The 16,964-nt window shown below is 47.4% G+C and overlaps 1 protein-coding gene across 1 annotated transcript in view; it reads left to right on the plus strand.

Moving 5' to 3' along the window:
• Positions 1-3,309: 3,309 nt before the first annotated feature.
• LOC146334593 (uncharacterized) overlaps positions 3,310-16,964 on the plus strand; it is a 40,293-nt gene continuing 26,638 nt past the window's right edge. The window contains exon 1 of the mRNA XM_084823617.1: positions 3,310-3,469. Within this exon, the coding sequence (XP_084679743.1) occupies positions 3,310-3,469 (160 nt within the window). The remainder of the gene's footprint in view (positions 3,470-16,964) is intronic.

The following is a 16,964-nucleotide window of genomic DNA, read 5'->3' on the forward strand; positions in this document are numbered from 1 at the left end:
CCAACCTATATGCAATATGGCCCTTCCCAGAAGTAGTAAATGGCGAGAATCCAGTTATCTTAACATTGCTAAGCAAATTCACACCTGTACTGGGATAGGAAACCATCGTCTCTATTCAGGGCCAAATAAATAAAATTGAGCTTTTTTTTTATAAGTTGCAATTAAGCCATTTTATGCTAGAGTTCCCCTGTGAAATTGGGTGGGTGTAGGGGTGCACGAAAGTCACTTACCTGGTCTTGCAGCTTGCTTCGCGGTGGGGGGGAGGCGCTTCGCTGCTCCCCCCAAAGTTCAGGCCGGGGGGGGGAGGCTTCCCGCCTCTCCCGGCTGAAATTCAGGCCGGGGAGAAGCGCCCCGTCTCCCCGGCCGCGAACTTCAAAAGAAAAACAAACAAACAAAAAAACGCCCCTGTGATAGGCTATGTAACGATTAACGTAGCCTATCACGAGCACGGCTAGATCTGCAAAGTCAGCCATGATAGGCTACGTTAATCGTCACGTAGCCTATCACGGGTGACTTTGAAAAAAAAAAGCGCATACGCAAATGGCGGCCCCCATAGGGAGCTGCCATTCGCGTTCCTTATTTGGACCCTGTAGTCTACGTAAAGATTTATGTAGACTACGGCGAAAATAAGGGCAACACTATTTGCATTGTCCTTATTTTCGCCGTAGTCTACGTAAATCTTTACGTAGACTACAAGGACCAAATAAGGAACGCGAATGGCGGCTCCCTATGGGGGCCGCCATTAGCCGTACGCGCTTTTTTTTTTTTTAAGGTCACCCGTAATAGGCTATGTGACGATTAACGTAGCCTATCACGGCTGACTTTGCAAATCTAGCCGTGATACGCTACGTTAATCATTACGTAGCCTATCACAGGGGTGTTTTGTTTTTTTTACTTTGCTTGTAATGGCGGCGGTGGGAGCCAGTCGAAAGACCGGCTGCTGCCCCCGCCCCTGACGAAGACCTGCCGAACCGCCGCCGGGACCTGCTGCCAGGAGGGACATCCGTGAAAGGTAAGTCCCATCCTGGGGGGGGCGGGGAGGCGGAGAAGTTCTCCCCGAACAACCTTCGGAGGACCGAATGCATTGGCGCTCGGCCCCCCGAAGTTTCGGGGAGAAATTCTCTCCCATCCCTAGCGTGGGTGGGGAAAGATGCACATGAACTGAAGGAACTGGAAGTTCCTTCAATTCTGGAACTAATTTTAGAACTTATCCACATTAAGCCAGGACCGATTCAGGAGGATTAGAACACAGGGAGAAGCAGAGAAATGGTAACAGAATGCAACAGAGGAAGTCCTCTCATTCTGAATCAGAGACTGGCATCAGTGGTTCTGTTCCAACAGAGTAATGGATGTTTTAAATCATTGCTCTTCACCTTGAACCCTGGAAGCAGGAAGGCAGAGAAGACTAGAGATCAACTCCTAGTTTGTCCTTGGGAGCTGAGTCTTTCCTCCCCTAGCACTGGTCAGGGAAAAATACATTACTGTTGCAATCAAGGGTTATTGATTGACAGGGGAGTGGTACAGCCCTTTCTACTCTGAAGTGAATAATATGGGTATGCTTAACCATTAAAGGATTTTTCCCCATAGTTGAAGCCCATCTTTCTGTCATTTGCTCTCTGTTTTTGCTTTGTTCGATTACTAGATCTCAGAGTTTCCACTTTAAAATAAATAAATAAATCAAGAGTATATATTGAATGTGGTGGTATATTTTACATACGAAGACTGAACTCATTGTCTGAAACTGGATCCGTGTGAAGCCAAAGTAGTACCATACATGTACAAGCAAGCTAGGAAAAATCCCAAGGTTCTCAAAAGTATAACAAATCTTAAGGGGCTAAGCCTAAGAGGGAGGAACCCCAGAACAACCCAATGAGGACTAAGCATGAAGTAATGGCCATGACCTGGTGTGCTTGACTGTTGAGCACGGTGGGCAGAGGGGACAATGGAATGTCCTAGAGGAGGGACCATCTAGCTGACTGGCTTTAGTTACTGAGTGATACAGAAATGTAATACAGAAATAAAACCTGAAAAGGACCACCCCAGACTCCAATATTTTGTCATACGTCCCACGTATAAGTTCACTATATATGCAGATGTAAAAACAAAATGACCCTTAAAAGTGAATAGACACATCCTGATCCCCTCCACTCCTTAAACAAACAAACAAACAAACACACAAACAAAAATTCCAGGTAGGGATGTTGGAGAAATCCTCAATGGAAGCAAATGACTTCAAAGGTCTATGAATCTGACCCATGAATTCCACAGCCATAGAAAGAAATAATAATAATAATAATAATAATAATAATAATAATAATACACTGGCCAAGACTGCACATTTCTCCCATAGGCTAAAGCATGAAAATGCATATTTGGGGGACTTTGTGGCTTTGTGCAAGCCTCGTCTTGAACGACGCCTCCAGTGTGGGAGAGCCCACGACCTCCCTAGGTAATTGGTTCCATTTTGCACATTCTTGCAAGTTTTGCACATTCTTGCAAGTTCAGATTTGCAAAAAAAAAAAACTGAATTTGCACAAATTCAGGAAATTGGGGGGGTGCAATCAATGAGTGGATGGTGGCAAAAAAGGCACCTGACAATCCATGAAATGCAAATGGAATGGATTGTACAAAATCTGAACATCTCTACTTCTAGGATCCCTATTCCCCATTCACAACGGAAAACTAAAGATAGAGAATATTTGAGAAAGTAAAATGAAACGATACAGAGGGCAATTTGATGCTAAGTATACATTTTATTGCATAACACAGAATAATGTTACAATCGGAGAAGTGTTCATGTATTTCCAGCTAGATTCTATTGAAGTAGAGGACAGAAGTCCTGTATTTCTTCTCCTCCCCTCCCTCCACACCCCTTTTCAGGCAGAATGTGAAGTCAGAAAGGCAAATCTATGTTTTATGGAAAGTCTTGAAAAGATGTAATGGCCATTGGCCACTGGGAGAAAAAGAAGACCCATGTGTTGTATACTTCACAAGTGCCAAGCCAGTCCTGGCTCAATATTTCAGAAGGGCTGAGTGCTTTATCCTCTCATGAAATCCAGGGAGGCCTGCTGGTCCTCAGCCTTTCTGAAACAATGGGTCGGCCATATTGGCCATGGGTTTGCTGCTCCATCTTCGATCCCACAGAGGTCCCAGCTGGGCTTAAAAGGTCCCAGCTGGGCCCCAGCAGGGCTTACAAACCTCCCCCAATAGGTCTTCTCGATGGGGAGTTTAATCTAGCACCATACCCCATCCTGTAGCCACAGGGCTCGTAACAGCTTCCTCTGCGGCTGTAGCGGTAACCATAACTGCATGGTGGGATGCAAGACGGACCGTAACCAGAACCGTAACCGTAACCAGAACCAGAACCGTAGCTGCGAGAACTGTATCCATAGCCACCATAACTCCTGTAGGGTTCATAGCAGCTCACCCCCCCGGAGTAGCCAGCACCTTGTCCGTACACATATTGCGGGTAACAAGGTTGATAGGATGGTTGATAGGATGGTTGGTAGCACGGCTGATAGCACGGCTGATAACAGCTTGTTTGCCTGTAGAAAGTCATCTTTTGGGAATGGGAGGCGTGTCTGAAATGACAGAAGAGAAAGTCAACACAATTAATTCATCTTCATTCCCCCCGTGTACTTATTAAAAAAAACAACAGCACCAACAACAGCACGTACTGAGTCCTTTTTTCCCATTAAAAAGTGGCCATAGCATTATAGATATATATCCAATATGGATATAAAAAAGGAATGTTCTTGGTGTTTGGTCACACTCTAGTGTGATCAAGAAACAGGATGTAGCTATGGATGAAATGTCTGAGCTACACAGAGCAGGGTCAGAGGGATCCTTAATGACAAAAGTCATCAGAACATCAGAAGAGCCCTACTGGACCAGACCAAGGGTCCATCTAGTCCAGCATTCTGTTCACACAGTGGCCAACCAGCTGTTGACCAGGAACCCACAAGCAGGGCATGAGTGCAACAGCACCCTCCCATCCTGATGGTGACCCTACTTGCTTCAGAGATGACCCCTCCACACACACCCATACAGAGGAATGGTTGCTGTGTCTCAGCTTTCTATGTTCAATTGCTTAGGCTGAAGGCAGTTCAACCATCCATCATACTAAACATGGGGTGGGGAACCTTTTTCCTGGGTCCATCTTCCAGGAGTGGGCATGGCCAGAGCCCAAGGTGGGTGGTGTTACTGGAACTCTTAACTTTATTCAGTAGGCAACGGCTGTGGCAGGGCTGGATTTGTATCCTGGCATTCTCCTTTGCCCATTTGTACAAGCTTCCCTCCATCAGTTTTGTAGTTGAGGGACAGAAAAAGACAGTAAATCAGGGCTAGGGAACCTTTTCAAGCTGGTGGGGACATTTGGCACTTTCAGAAATTGCCATGGGCACCACCACGAAGCACCCGCCATTGGATAAGTGGCTAGTCACAAAGGACAAGTAACTTGCCAAACATACCTAGTTACAAGGCAGAGGTGGGTAGGGATGCTGGAGAAATTCAAGACAGACTAAAATGAGCTTGGATGTCTGAAAATCTGACCTGCTGCATAGAGACACCCCCCCCCCCCGAGCCACACAGAGTCCGTGGACTTTCGGATGATTTTTTCCCCCTACTTTCCCGACATTTACACATATAAATTCATAGAAAAATATGGAACTGTCTGCTGAGGGAACGTTGAACGGAATGGGGAACAGTATGCTAAATGTATTGTTACATACTAAGGTAAATTATGTAAATACTTAACGTAAATATTTACATAACTATTTGCTGTTTTCCCCACATGATAGAAAAAAAAAATCGCATCTGTCTGTGGGCAGACGACAGAACAAAAGCCACCTGACAATCCACGAAAGGCAGACAGATCAGATTTTACACAATCCATACATCCCTAGAAGTGTGGTCTGAAGCCCAACACATTAAACAACGCCTTTGAATCCACACCGTTCAGCACCAATGAGATTGATGTGTTATTTTTATTATTTAAAAAGTGTGTGGGGGGTAGGGTACCTTGGTGGGCATCAAGGAATGTGTCCAGGGAAGCATTGGTACCTGAGGGCACAATGTTGCCTACCCCAGGGGTAAATCATTCCAATAACTCAGGATTAGGCTGTTGAGGAGGCCTAGCCTGTAAAATAGGGAGTAGCCTAGGGGGAGGGGGTGTGGCATAGGGCGATTCCATAGGATCAGATTGAGAGACTGAAAGAACTGGTCATGTTTAGCCATGAGAAGAGAAGACTGAGGGGAGATAGGATAGCGCTCTTCAAGGACTTGAAAGGTTGTCCCAGAGAGGCAGGCCAGGATTTCTTCCTATTCATCCCAGAGTGCAGGACTTGGAATAATGGGCTCAAGTGACAGGAAGCCAGATTCCAGCTGAACATCAGGAAAAACGTCCTGACTGTTAGAGCAATACAACAATGGAACCCATTCCCTAGGGAGGTGGTGGGCTCTCCCATACTGGAGGCATTCAAGACAAGGCTGGACAGCCATCTGTCAGGGATGCTCTGACTTGGATTCCTGCACTGAGCAGGGGGTTGGACTCGATGGCCTTGTAGGCCCCTTCCAATCTTACTATTCTGATTCTATGATAGTTTGGGGGTTTCCCGGCATTTGCACACATACACACACACACACATCCTAAACAGTGGAAATGTCTCTCCTAAGGCTAGGGATGCCATGGGAGCCTGAGATGGAGGTGGAGTCCAGCAGACCCTACCCACCCTGCCTCCTTCCCCCTGCATGCCGAGCCACCATACTCACCAGACCTGCTGGCTGAGCCAGGGACCGCCCGTTCCCTCAGCGAGTCACCATTTTGTGGAAAAAAAAACCCTGACGGCTCAGGTTCTTCCATAAATATAATGTCTTGCAAATGGAGGCCATAAAGGGCCCATTTACGCAACACTGAAGATGTCAAAGGTCCATTTATGCCGCAATTTTCCATAATTGGCCCCTGTACAGCCACCATTTATGCAACATTACATTTATGGAGGAACCCAAGCCACCATTTTTGTGAAGAAAATGGCAACTCAGTGAGGGCATCGTTGGCTGCTGGGCACCCATGGACTGTGCAGCAGCGTGGGTGTCAGGGTGGACACTGAGCCCATAGAATCCCAGAGTAGTTCTGATTCTGAGGAAGAGCAGTTGCTCCTGGGAGAGGAGCGCGCTCCTCTTTCCCAGGGCCAACAGCTGATGGAGATTCCTCCCACCAGCATTCCTAGCTTAGATAGCAGTCCAGGGAGTGACAGAGCACGGGAAGCAGACTTGGTGGACGCGCGACGCCGACGCAGAGAGTGGCGCCAGATGGAGGGCACAGAAAGGAGGCATAGTGCCCGGTTGGCGCGCAAACAACGGCTGCGCCCAGAGGATCCAAGGGAAAAGGGGAGGGACTCTCCCTAGTCCTTAAGTTCAGGGGTCTGCCAGTAATTCCCTTTCAAATGGGGACCAACTGTTCCAACTTAGGGCATAGGTACTCTGCTGCTCATATCTAGTTGCTAACAGTAGAGTTGCTAAGTTGTAAAAGAGGAATAAAGCTTTGAAAGGAATCCCTTTGTCTGTGTCTGGACTTGGCTACTGGATTAGACTGAGAGAGGCCTCCAAGGAGCCCTTGACAAACCCCATGGAATGTATCACAAGGCTAAAAGAGATGACGCCGGAAGATGAGCCCCTCAGGTCGGAAGGTGTCCAATATACTACTGGGGAAAAGCAGAGGGAATTTCCAAGTAGCACCAGAAAGAGTGAAGCGGCTGGGCCAAAGCCGAAAGGACACTCAGCTGTGGATGTGTCTGGTGGTGAAAAGAAAGTCCGATGCTGTAAAGAACAATATTGTTTAGGAACCTGGAATGTATGGCTAGATAGCATCACTTAGACTGAGAGAGGCCTCCAAGGAGCCCTTGACAGTGGGGAACCAGCAGGGATTAGGTGGACGGGTGGCAGTGTGGATGGTGATGAATCCACCATTCCTACCTTAGGCTTCGTTATTAGCAGTAAAAGCTTTAAGCTAAAATACATTGTTGTTGGATGTGTGCATTTTGGCATTTTGGCTCTGCCATTCGCCCTGCCCACTACCAGAAGGTGGCCCCCGAGAGCTTCTCTGAAGTTGAATTTGGCCCTTGGACTGAAAGAGGTTCCCCACCCCTGCTGTAAGGAGAAGTATGACTTCATGTGGTGTGGTTAAGCTGTATGGATTTTGCTCAATCTGTTCTGTCTGGTATCTTTCATTCCGTTTTCCTCTCATTGGCGGAATCGGATATATTTTTTTTTAGGGGGTGAAGAGAATTTTGTTCTTATTTGCAAATGCTTATTTGTGCTAATGCACACCTGGAAAAGTGCAGATTTGCAGAAATCCTCCCCCCCCCAGTAAACACACACACACACACACACAAACCACCAGTCCATTAATCTGGGAAAATGCCAGTCCTCTGCAGAACCTGCAGGTCGTATTCATAGACATGTCTCCACCATCCCTAGGTGTGGTCAGTAGAGCAGGAATAAGAAGCCTGTGGTCCTCCACCTGTTCCTGGACTCCAGTTCCCATCAGCCCCAGATGGCATGGCCAATGTTTAGAGTGGATGTAGAAGTCACCTTCTCTCAACCTAACCTACCTCAAAGGGTTGTTGTGAGGATGAAATTTTGAAGGGGCCCTAAAAGCTGGAGAGACCATAGCTCAGTGATCCAGCACCTGCTGTGTGTACAAAAGATCCAAGTTTTGATCCCTGGCATCCCCAGGGAAGATGGGAAGATTTCAGGTTGGGAAACTCCACCCTGAAATCCCAGAGAGTAGGCATGCATAGTGCTGTGCTCTTAAGCAGCAGTCGTGTGCTCACTTACCCAGGAGTAAACTCCATTTAACACAGTACAGCTTACTTGTGAGTACACATGCATTGTTAGGAATGCAATCCAGATGTCCAGTCGTAAATGACATTGCTTGTAAATTAGTCTGTTGAAGTGGTCTCACTTGTTGAGTCATAAGGAGAAGCAAGATCCTTCCAAATTACTTACTATAATATTGAGCTGTGTGCAAATGGCCTCTCAAAATTCTCACACTTATTTGTGGGCAGAGAAATTGTGGGGGGGGGGGTTCACAGAATTTCTCCTAGGGGAGGAGAAATTCTCCAGCAGTTTCTCACAGATAGTGCTCATTAACAGCAGAGCTTGAAGCACAGCTTGCCTCCCCCCACCTCGCATCCCCAAAAGGGTTTTTGGTTTATTGTGCCGCTTCTGTAAGTGGCAACAGCATCAATGGTCTTGAGGCTTCCACTCTTCTTAAGGCAGCATTTTGGATTTCTTTGGTTGGTATTTTTGAGCTCACCGAATCTAGGGATGTTAGAGAATTCTGCCATGGATCCCAAGGGGGCCGAATTCCAGTGAATTCGGCCCCCCGGAATCCATGGCAGAATGGAGCCCCCTGCCACTCCACCCGGCGAAAGCCTCACAAAATGGAGCCTACCTGGCTCCGGCTTCGGCTCCGGCGGTGGCATTTGCCTTCTCGTTTTATCCGTGATAGGCTACGTAAATATTTAGGTAGCCTATCACGGATAAAAAGGGAACGCAAATGGCATAGAGGACACCATTTGCGTCCCTGCTTTAGCCATCATAGGCTACGTAAATCAAAAAATGCGCAAATGTGCACACACGTGCGAATGCGCATTTTGCAAATGCACATATTTGTGTCTGCACAAAAACGCCTATTTTACAAAAAATCCACATTTTTGTACACGCACTGATGTGTGCCTTCACAAAAATGCACATTTCACGTGTGAGGATATGCTCGCCAAGAGTGGGAGGCGCTCGAGAGCAGACCGGGGACAGGCGAGTAGGGGCAGGGGCTGGGCAGGAGTAGGGATGTATGAAAGTCACTTACCTTTTCGAAGGGTGACATTCATGGTGGGGGGAGGCACTCCGTCCCTCACCCCGAAATTGTCTCCAGCCGGCTCCACTCCGCAGCAATCCCGCAGAGCCACCGGCCAGGGCCTCCCGCAGTCAGACTTCCGGCCGCTGGGCAGCCTACAGGGATGCAAATGGCGGCTGCTGTAGCCACCGCCATTTGCATCCCTGTATTTTGCCGTGATAGGCTACGTAAATATTTACGTAGCCCATCATGGCAAAAAACCCAACAACAGCGAACGCAAATGGCGGCAGCTACGGCGGCCACCATTTGTGTTCCCTTTTTTTTTTGGCCATGATAGGCCACGTAAATATTTACATAGCCTATTACGGCAAAAGAGATGGGCGCAAATGGCGGCCACTATGCCATTTGTGCCCCTCTCTTTTGCTGTAATAGCCAACGTAAATATTTATGTGGCCTATCATGGCCAAAAAAAAAAGGGAACGCAAATGGTGGCCTCCATAGCCGCCGCCATTTGCATTCCTTTTTTTTTTTTTTGCTGTGATAGGCTACGTAAATACTTATGCAGCCTATCACGGCTTCCACAGGGATGTAAATGGCGTCCCTGCGTTAGCTGGCCTGTGATAGGCTACATAAGTATTTGCGTAGCCTATCACGGCTATAGTGAAGAAGCGAATGGCGGCCACGGCCACCATTCGCAAAGCAGCGCGAGCGGCAGCAGGTAGGTGTCCCATTTCGCATGCCTTTTGCGGGGTGGGGGGCAGGGGGGCTTCATTCTGCCACAGATTTCGGGGGGCCAAATGCACTGGCATTCGGCCTCACCGAGATCCGTGGCGGAATTCTCTGACATCCCTAGGCAGGAGTCCAGAGAACCAGGATGGGGATGAGTTCGCACATCCCTTCCCTCACACACTCTTCTTCCATCTTCTTGGTTAAGCCCAAGAACCCCAAACCCCACCCATGATTACCCCCCCAAATTATCATCCTCTGAATTTCTTTTCCAAAGCAATTTATTTTCTTTCAAATTGAATGAGAATGGTGAAAAAAAAAAAAGTGGGAGAAATTTTTGGTACAGCATTAAATACAGTCACCATTATGCTGACATATCCAGCTGCCTCTGCTTATGTTTGAGCTATTCTGCAGCTATTTCCCATCCAGCCCCGAGGCTCATCCCAACTCCATTCCACATACAATTTCTGCTGCTGGTCTGGATTAAGTATCATACTGTAAAAGATCGTGGTATAAGCCGATAACACAATCACATGCATGTCTACTTAGAAGTAAGTCCCAGTGAGTTCAATGGGGGTTAATTCTAGGTTAAAGTGTATAGGACTGCAGCCTATACACACCTACCTGGCAGTAGGGATGGCGGAGAATTCCGCCACAGATTTCAGTGAGGCCGAATGCACTGGCATTCGGCCCCCTGAAACCCATGGCGGAACGGCCTCCCACCCCCCGCCACCCTGCAGAATCCCGCCCAGGACGAAGCTTACCTGGGCGGATGTTCTGGCGGCGGCGGCTCCAGCGGTGGCTCCAGTGGTGGCAGCTGTTCTCTCGGCCAGCTGCTGCGGATGCAAATGGCGGCCGCAATAGCGGCCTCCATTTGCGTCCTGACAGGCTGCCGTAATAGGCTATGTAAGTATTTACGCAGCCCATCACGGCAAAGAGCAGGGGCATGAACGGTAGCCACTATGCTGTTTATGCCTCTGCTCTTTTCGTGATAGGCTACATAAATACTTACGTAGCCTATCATGGCAGCCTGGCAGGACGCAAATGGCGGCCGCTACAGCGGCCACCATTTGTGTCCACAGCAGCTGGCCATGGCCAGAACTCCGGCTGCAGACAGCCCTGGCTGGTGGCTCTACAGAGCCGCTGCAGAGCAGAGCTTGTCCAGGGAGGATTCTGGGGGGAGGGACAGAGCGCCTCCCCCCCACCTCCCAATCAAAGCTGCGAAAAGGTAAGTGACCTTCGTACATTCCTACCTGGCAGTAGGTATGCTGGAAAAATTCGAGACAGAGTAAAATGAGCTCAGATTTCTGAGAATCCCACCTGTGGAATCCTCTGCAGAGCGACCCACTCAGGCCACGCGGAGTCCGTGGACTTCCAGATGATTTTTTTCACTTTCCTGAAATTTATGCATATAAATTTGTAGGGAAATGTGTAAGTTTCTGCTGAGGAAACATTGAATGGAATGGGGACAATACACTAAATATTACATACTAAGGACAATTATGTAAATACTTATGTTAATATGTCAATACTTCAGTCATCCTTTGCCTATTTTTCTGCACATGAAAAAAAAGAATTGCATCCATCTGTGGGCAGACGACAGAACAAAAGGCACCTGACAATCGACGAAACACAGACGGAGCAGATTTTACACAGTCCGTACATCCCTACCTGGGAGTAAGCCTCACTGAACTCAATGGGATTTACATATAATTGTACTGCACACTCTAAGTACGCTAGAAGCAAGTGAACCCAATGAGACCCGTTTAGCTGTAATTTGGATGGAAGTGTGAGAAGGGTGTTTTAGGATGTTTTATTTTTCCTAAAGTGAGTCAGGCAGTTTTGCCTAAAATGAAATTAGGGCATTTCAAGGGAAGCGAAACGCACATTTCTCCTGCAGGGTTCCTGCAGGAGAACCGAAACCCGAAGCCTGATTTTGCTTCGAGCAAAATGGTGAGGGCTTCACTAAGACTAGTTGAACTTCTCAGGGCCTTTGTTGCTCATCTCTAATCCAACCTAGGTTCATAAGACTGGAGAAGGACGTATCTAGTCTTTGTAAATGAACTGAATCAAATCGGACTTACCGGTTGCAGCGAGGAGACAGACTGGAGTGACGGTTTTGGGGGGAAAGCCATAGTTAGCTCTCTTATATGCACTCCTAGAGAGCCTTAAGGGGGTATGAAACATCCCTTTGTTCCACAACTCTTAATTACCTGTGTAATGAAGATGCGCTACGTGTACCTCTTCAAACTGCTGTAATTATTTCCCTCCTCACTTGGAATTATTAGTTGATCCTCCAAGCATAATATAGCATTCTGGTTACACCCCAGGAAGATTTAATGGCAAATAATGCAAACTGATTTTTTACAGCACCATCAGCAGATATCAAAGGATTTTATAGTAGTCGCTCAAATATGGTAATCTTTGGAGCACCTTCATGAGGAACCTCATTAAGATTTACTGACCGAGATAAGAGATTTGAGCTGAATTAATTCTTCTTCTTCTTCTTCTTCTTCTTCTTCTTCTTCTTCTTCTTCTTCTTCTTCTTCTTCTTCTTCTTCATGCAGCAGGCAAACTTGGAATCCAAATATTTAAGCTAATGCATGTGTTATGCTTGTTTAGGTTTGATTGTTCGCTTGTTTGCTCCAGAAGGTGATTATGATGTCCAGGGGACAGCAAAATGCATCCACATGTGAGGTACATAAGGCTAAATCCTCCAAACCCCCACTTTTCATTTAACTATTGACATGGAGAATCAAACTACGTATTACACTAATAAGAGAACATGCAGCTGGGGATTGTTTATTTCTTTGATATGCATCCCCCTTTCTATCCAAAATGGCACTCAAGGCAGGGTGTTTTTTTTGGGGGGGTTACTCTCATGTACGCGTGCATGGACCCAATTTGGATCATGACTACCAGGCTCTGAGTAGGCTAAACCTTATCCCCTCACCATTTTTTTCCCCCAAATCCCCCTTGTGGGGAGTCAGTGGAGACTTTTACATCCAGGTCGGGGGGGGGGGATGTGGTCCCAATCCAAATTAGGATCATGCACACTTAAACCAGAGTTAAAAATGGGCAAGTCCCAGCTACATGCTGTATGATATAGCGTAATGGTATAGTGTTGCTATAAATTTAAATTACCCCTATTCCAAATGTGAATTGTTACCTCCTGATCCAATCCATAAGAATATTAAGAAATGTCAGCAAGAATGAAGTACGGAATCACACAAGTGGACAATGGCCACATCCTGGAATTTACAAAATTTAGGACTTTTAGAGCATGTCGTTTTTAAATCCACGCACATTATCTCTTTGAGTCTGACAGCAGCCGGGTAAGGTAGCTTCATATTATCATCTCCAAATTGCAGAAGGGGAGAGGAGAAGGCCGAGGAATCTTAACTTTCTTGTAGACCATCTAGTACCGCCTTCCCCAACCTGGTGGCCTCCAGATGCTTTGGACTGCAACTTCCAGCAGCCCCGGCCAACATTGGAGTGGTAGTCCAAAACATCTGGAGGGGTCCAGGCGACTGCTGATAACCTCTGCAGTGTGAAGAGATTGTCACACCGTTGGGTACTGGGGAACAACCGAGCTTGCTTACCTGAGGTGAAGGACACAATGGCACCTCCTCCATTCAACATCCAGAAGCCAACCAGAGTGAAGTTGAACGCTGAACCTTACTCCAGCACTGCTGATGGGAAGATCTCCCACACAACACTTGAGGCAGTAAAGCAGTTTGGGGAGCACAAGGGAGGCTAAGTGGTAGTTAATACAGCTCTGTTCTCCCGCATCTGATCAGTGCTGCCTGTCCCTCAGGATCTGCGGCCTGGGGTGGCTCTCTCACTCTGCCTAAAATGGTAGGGCCAGCCCTGGGTGTGGGGAGGTGAACCTCAGTGTAGGCTACCCCCAGAGCAAGAAAGGCAAGACAGAAGAGAGGCCATCAGGGTTGCTCTGATGGGAATCCCTCCTTACGGAAGCCAAAGAGAGAGAAGGGTTTCTTGTAGGGATGTCAGAGAATTTTGCCACGAATCTCGGGGAGGCCGAATGCCAGCGCATTCGGTCCCCCAAAATCAGTGGCAGAACGGTCTGCCCCCCTGCCCGCCCCCCCCGGGACGAGACTTACCTGGGGTGGATCTTCCTGGTGGCGGCGGCGACTCCGGCAGCGGTTCGGCGGCAGTTCAGCAGCAGTGGCTGCAGTGGCCGGTCTTCCGACCAGCTGCCGCCCCCGCCATTTCCACTTAAAAAAACAAAAAAACAAAAAAAGTGATAGGCTACGTAAAGATTTGCGTAGCCTATCACGGCTAGATTCTTAAAAAAAACACCGTGATAGGCTATGTATGTTTACATAGCCTATCACGGCTGATTTAAAAGAAAAAAAAACACGCGCATACGCAAATGGCGGCACCCATGGGCGCTGCCATTTGCATTCCTTATTTTGGCACGTCTTAGTCTACGTAAACATTTACGTAGACTAAGACGGCAAAAATAAGGGGAACGCAAATAGCATAGCGTCTACACTATTTGCGTTCCATTCCCCTTATTTTCACCATCTCAGTCTACGTAAATCTTGACGTAGACTAAGATGTGCCAAAATAAGGAACGCAAATGGCGACGCCCATGGGTGCCGCCATTTGCGTATGCGCATTTTTTTTCTTTAAAATCAGCCGTGATAGGCTACATAAACATTTACATAGCCTATCATGGCTAATTGCAGGGACGCAAACGGCGGCTGCTACGGCCGCCGCCATTTGCGTCCCTGCTAGCCAGTGGCCGGATGTCTGGCCGCTGGCAGAGCCGGCTGGCGGCTCCGCAGAATCCCTGCGGAGCAGAGCCGGCCGGCCAGAATTTCGGGGGGGAGGGATGGAGTACCTCCCCCCCGGCCAGAATTTCGGGGGGAGGGATGGAGCACCTCCCCCCCCCACCTCGAATCAATTTCGCTAAAAGGTAAGTGACTTTTGTACATCCCTACTTGGGTATGGATTTTGTTTACTCCATTCCATCTGTGTTTCACCGATTGCCAGGAGTCTTTCACTCCATCCTCCACATATTGACAGATTCGCCCCCCCCCTTTCAGAAAAGTATACACAAAAGTCAGCCACAGTTCACAGAACGTTCGCTGGCATGTCACCGTTTTCATCTCCCATCCCCCAGATTATCATACAATGTGCAGAGCACACGCAAGGAGCACACACACAAGCAAAAGATCGCTACACAGCAGAGGCCGAAGAGAGATCAGAGGTGCATAAAACATTCTCTCTGGGTGTGGTTGTAGTGTTTAAAAAACGGCATACATGTTAGCATATTTCCCAGCAGCTTTCATATTTGTATATGACTAAGGAAAGGAAAAGTTCCTCCGTGCAAGCACCGGGTCATTGCTGACTCCTAGAGGGACGCCATTTGCGCTGACATTTTCATGGCAAACTGTAGCGGGGTGGTTTGCCATTGCCTTCCCCAGTCGTGACTACCTTTCCCCCAGCATGCTGGGTACTCATTTTACTGACCTCGGAAGGATGGAGGGCCGAGTCGCCCTGAGCCGGCTACCCAAGACCTGGCTTCCGCTGGGATCGAACTCAGGTAGTGGGGAGAGTTTCGGTTGCAATACTGCCGCCTACCACTCTGCGCCACACAAGGCTCTTGTATATGACTAAATGTGTGTATTATTCCAGAAAGAGTGTGTGTGTGTGTGTGTGTTTTAATGGTCCCCAAGCTTGTGGAATCTGCATGACTTGGAAAAAGCCAGTCTGCTGTGGAATCTATGGGTTGGATTCATTTATGCCTCTGATGTTGTGGAGATGGCCCTGTACCACCACCGTTGTGCACAACATTACATATATGAACATTATGGAGTCCGCATTTTACTTAAAAATGGAAGCCCACAGTGGGCTGAGGGTGCCTGGCTGGCTGCAGGGCGCTCCCAGACTGTGAAGGGCTCGATGAGCATGCACATTAGCACCCAGGAGCTTGGTGAGTGGGGGGCACGGGGCCGGATGTGGGGCAGTCTGCAGGATGCCTGGATCCAGTCAGGTGCTCATGACATCCTTTTCTCTTTTCTTTTTTTACTGTCTACCATTTCTGCGAAGCAGGGCACAGTTCCCCGAAATTTCTGCTTCGTTTCCAAAGAGGCACCCTCCCTATCTCACTTCATTAGACTAGCTCTGGCAACAAGCCTGAAAAGCAACTGGTTCTTCTGGCAGGGTGTGTCAACTCTCAACTCCCTTTGCAATCTTGAATTTGGCATGCCGGAGATATGGCAACCTTCACAAGGTGGGGGCTGTGAGACATTGCCAGAACAAAAGAACCCAGAGGGCCTGTGACCCAGTCATGCCTGTTATGTACACAGCACAAGATCCCTCGGCATCATTACACGAAGAGGATGTTGTTTGATCTAAGGATTTCTTTCTCCTTATTAAAACTGCTGTGAGTCATGAAGCAGCACCATAAGGAAGCCTGGCTGTCTCCTGTGCAATCCTGTGATGCATCCTTTGCAAATGTGAAATTCTTTGTTTGCAATTAAATTCACCCCTCCCCCTGTTGTTGTTCTCAGTCTCGTTTGACGTTTTCAGCATCAACGTGATTTTATTTATTTTATTTTTTAAAGAAATGTGTATCAGCAATTTTTCAGACATTCAAAAATAGAGTACGATATTTCAAACACAAACGTATTAAGTTCTAATCTAAACAGCAGATGAGTGTTATAATAAAAGCAAACAGCAACAACAAAAAGAACACCCCCAGACCAAATGAACCAAATGGCTGCTGAAATGAGAAAGTCCGGTAGCCTTCCAGAAAACACCCAGATGTGGCTTCCTCTTTTCATCTAATGGCAGGTTCTTCCAACGGAAAGGGGTCACCACAATTGAAGCCCTGCTGCTTCTTGTTGTTCCAGATCATACAGTGAGGATTTATGAAGCAAGACCACCTGACTGCACCAAGCGCACAAGCTAATATAGGGAGAGGTGATCCCATAAGTGTGTATTCCAACTGTGGAGATCTTTACTGGCCAAAAAAACTAGACTTTGAATTAGGCCTGTGAACACACAGGTAGCCAGAGCAACTGAAGCAATACTGGTTGATAATTTTTACATTTCCCTGTGCCCTTTAAAAGGTGGGTAGAAGCTGTGGGTCATCTGCAATGGTTGTCCCTTGTAGGGATGTCTGGACCTGTCAATTCTCTGGTTTCTCTCAGTTATTCTTTTTTTTCTTTTTCTTTTCTATTTCTCTCCCCCCCCACCCCCAATCTTACATTTGGTTCATCCTGAACTTAGATAATTTATCCAGTCTTAATTTCAGTTCATATCATGAACTAGTATTTAGCATTTTAGCTTTCTAAACTTTTAGCTTTGCTATTTTAAGTCTGTATTTTAAACTCCTGCACTGCTG

Source organism: Heloderma suspectum, chromosome 17, assembly GCF_057233095.1.
Source record: "Heloderma suspectum isolate Gila_16-S chromosome 17, 16-S_ref, whole genome shotgun sequence".
In the NCBI taxonomy this organism is placed as follows: Eukaryota; Metazoa; Chordata; class Lepidosauria; order Squamata; family Helodermatidae; genus Heloderma; species Heloderma suspectum.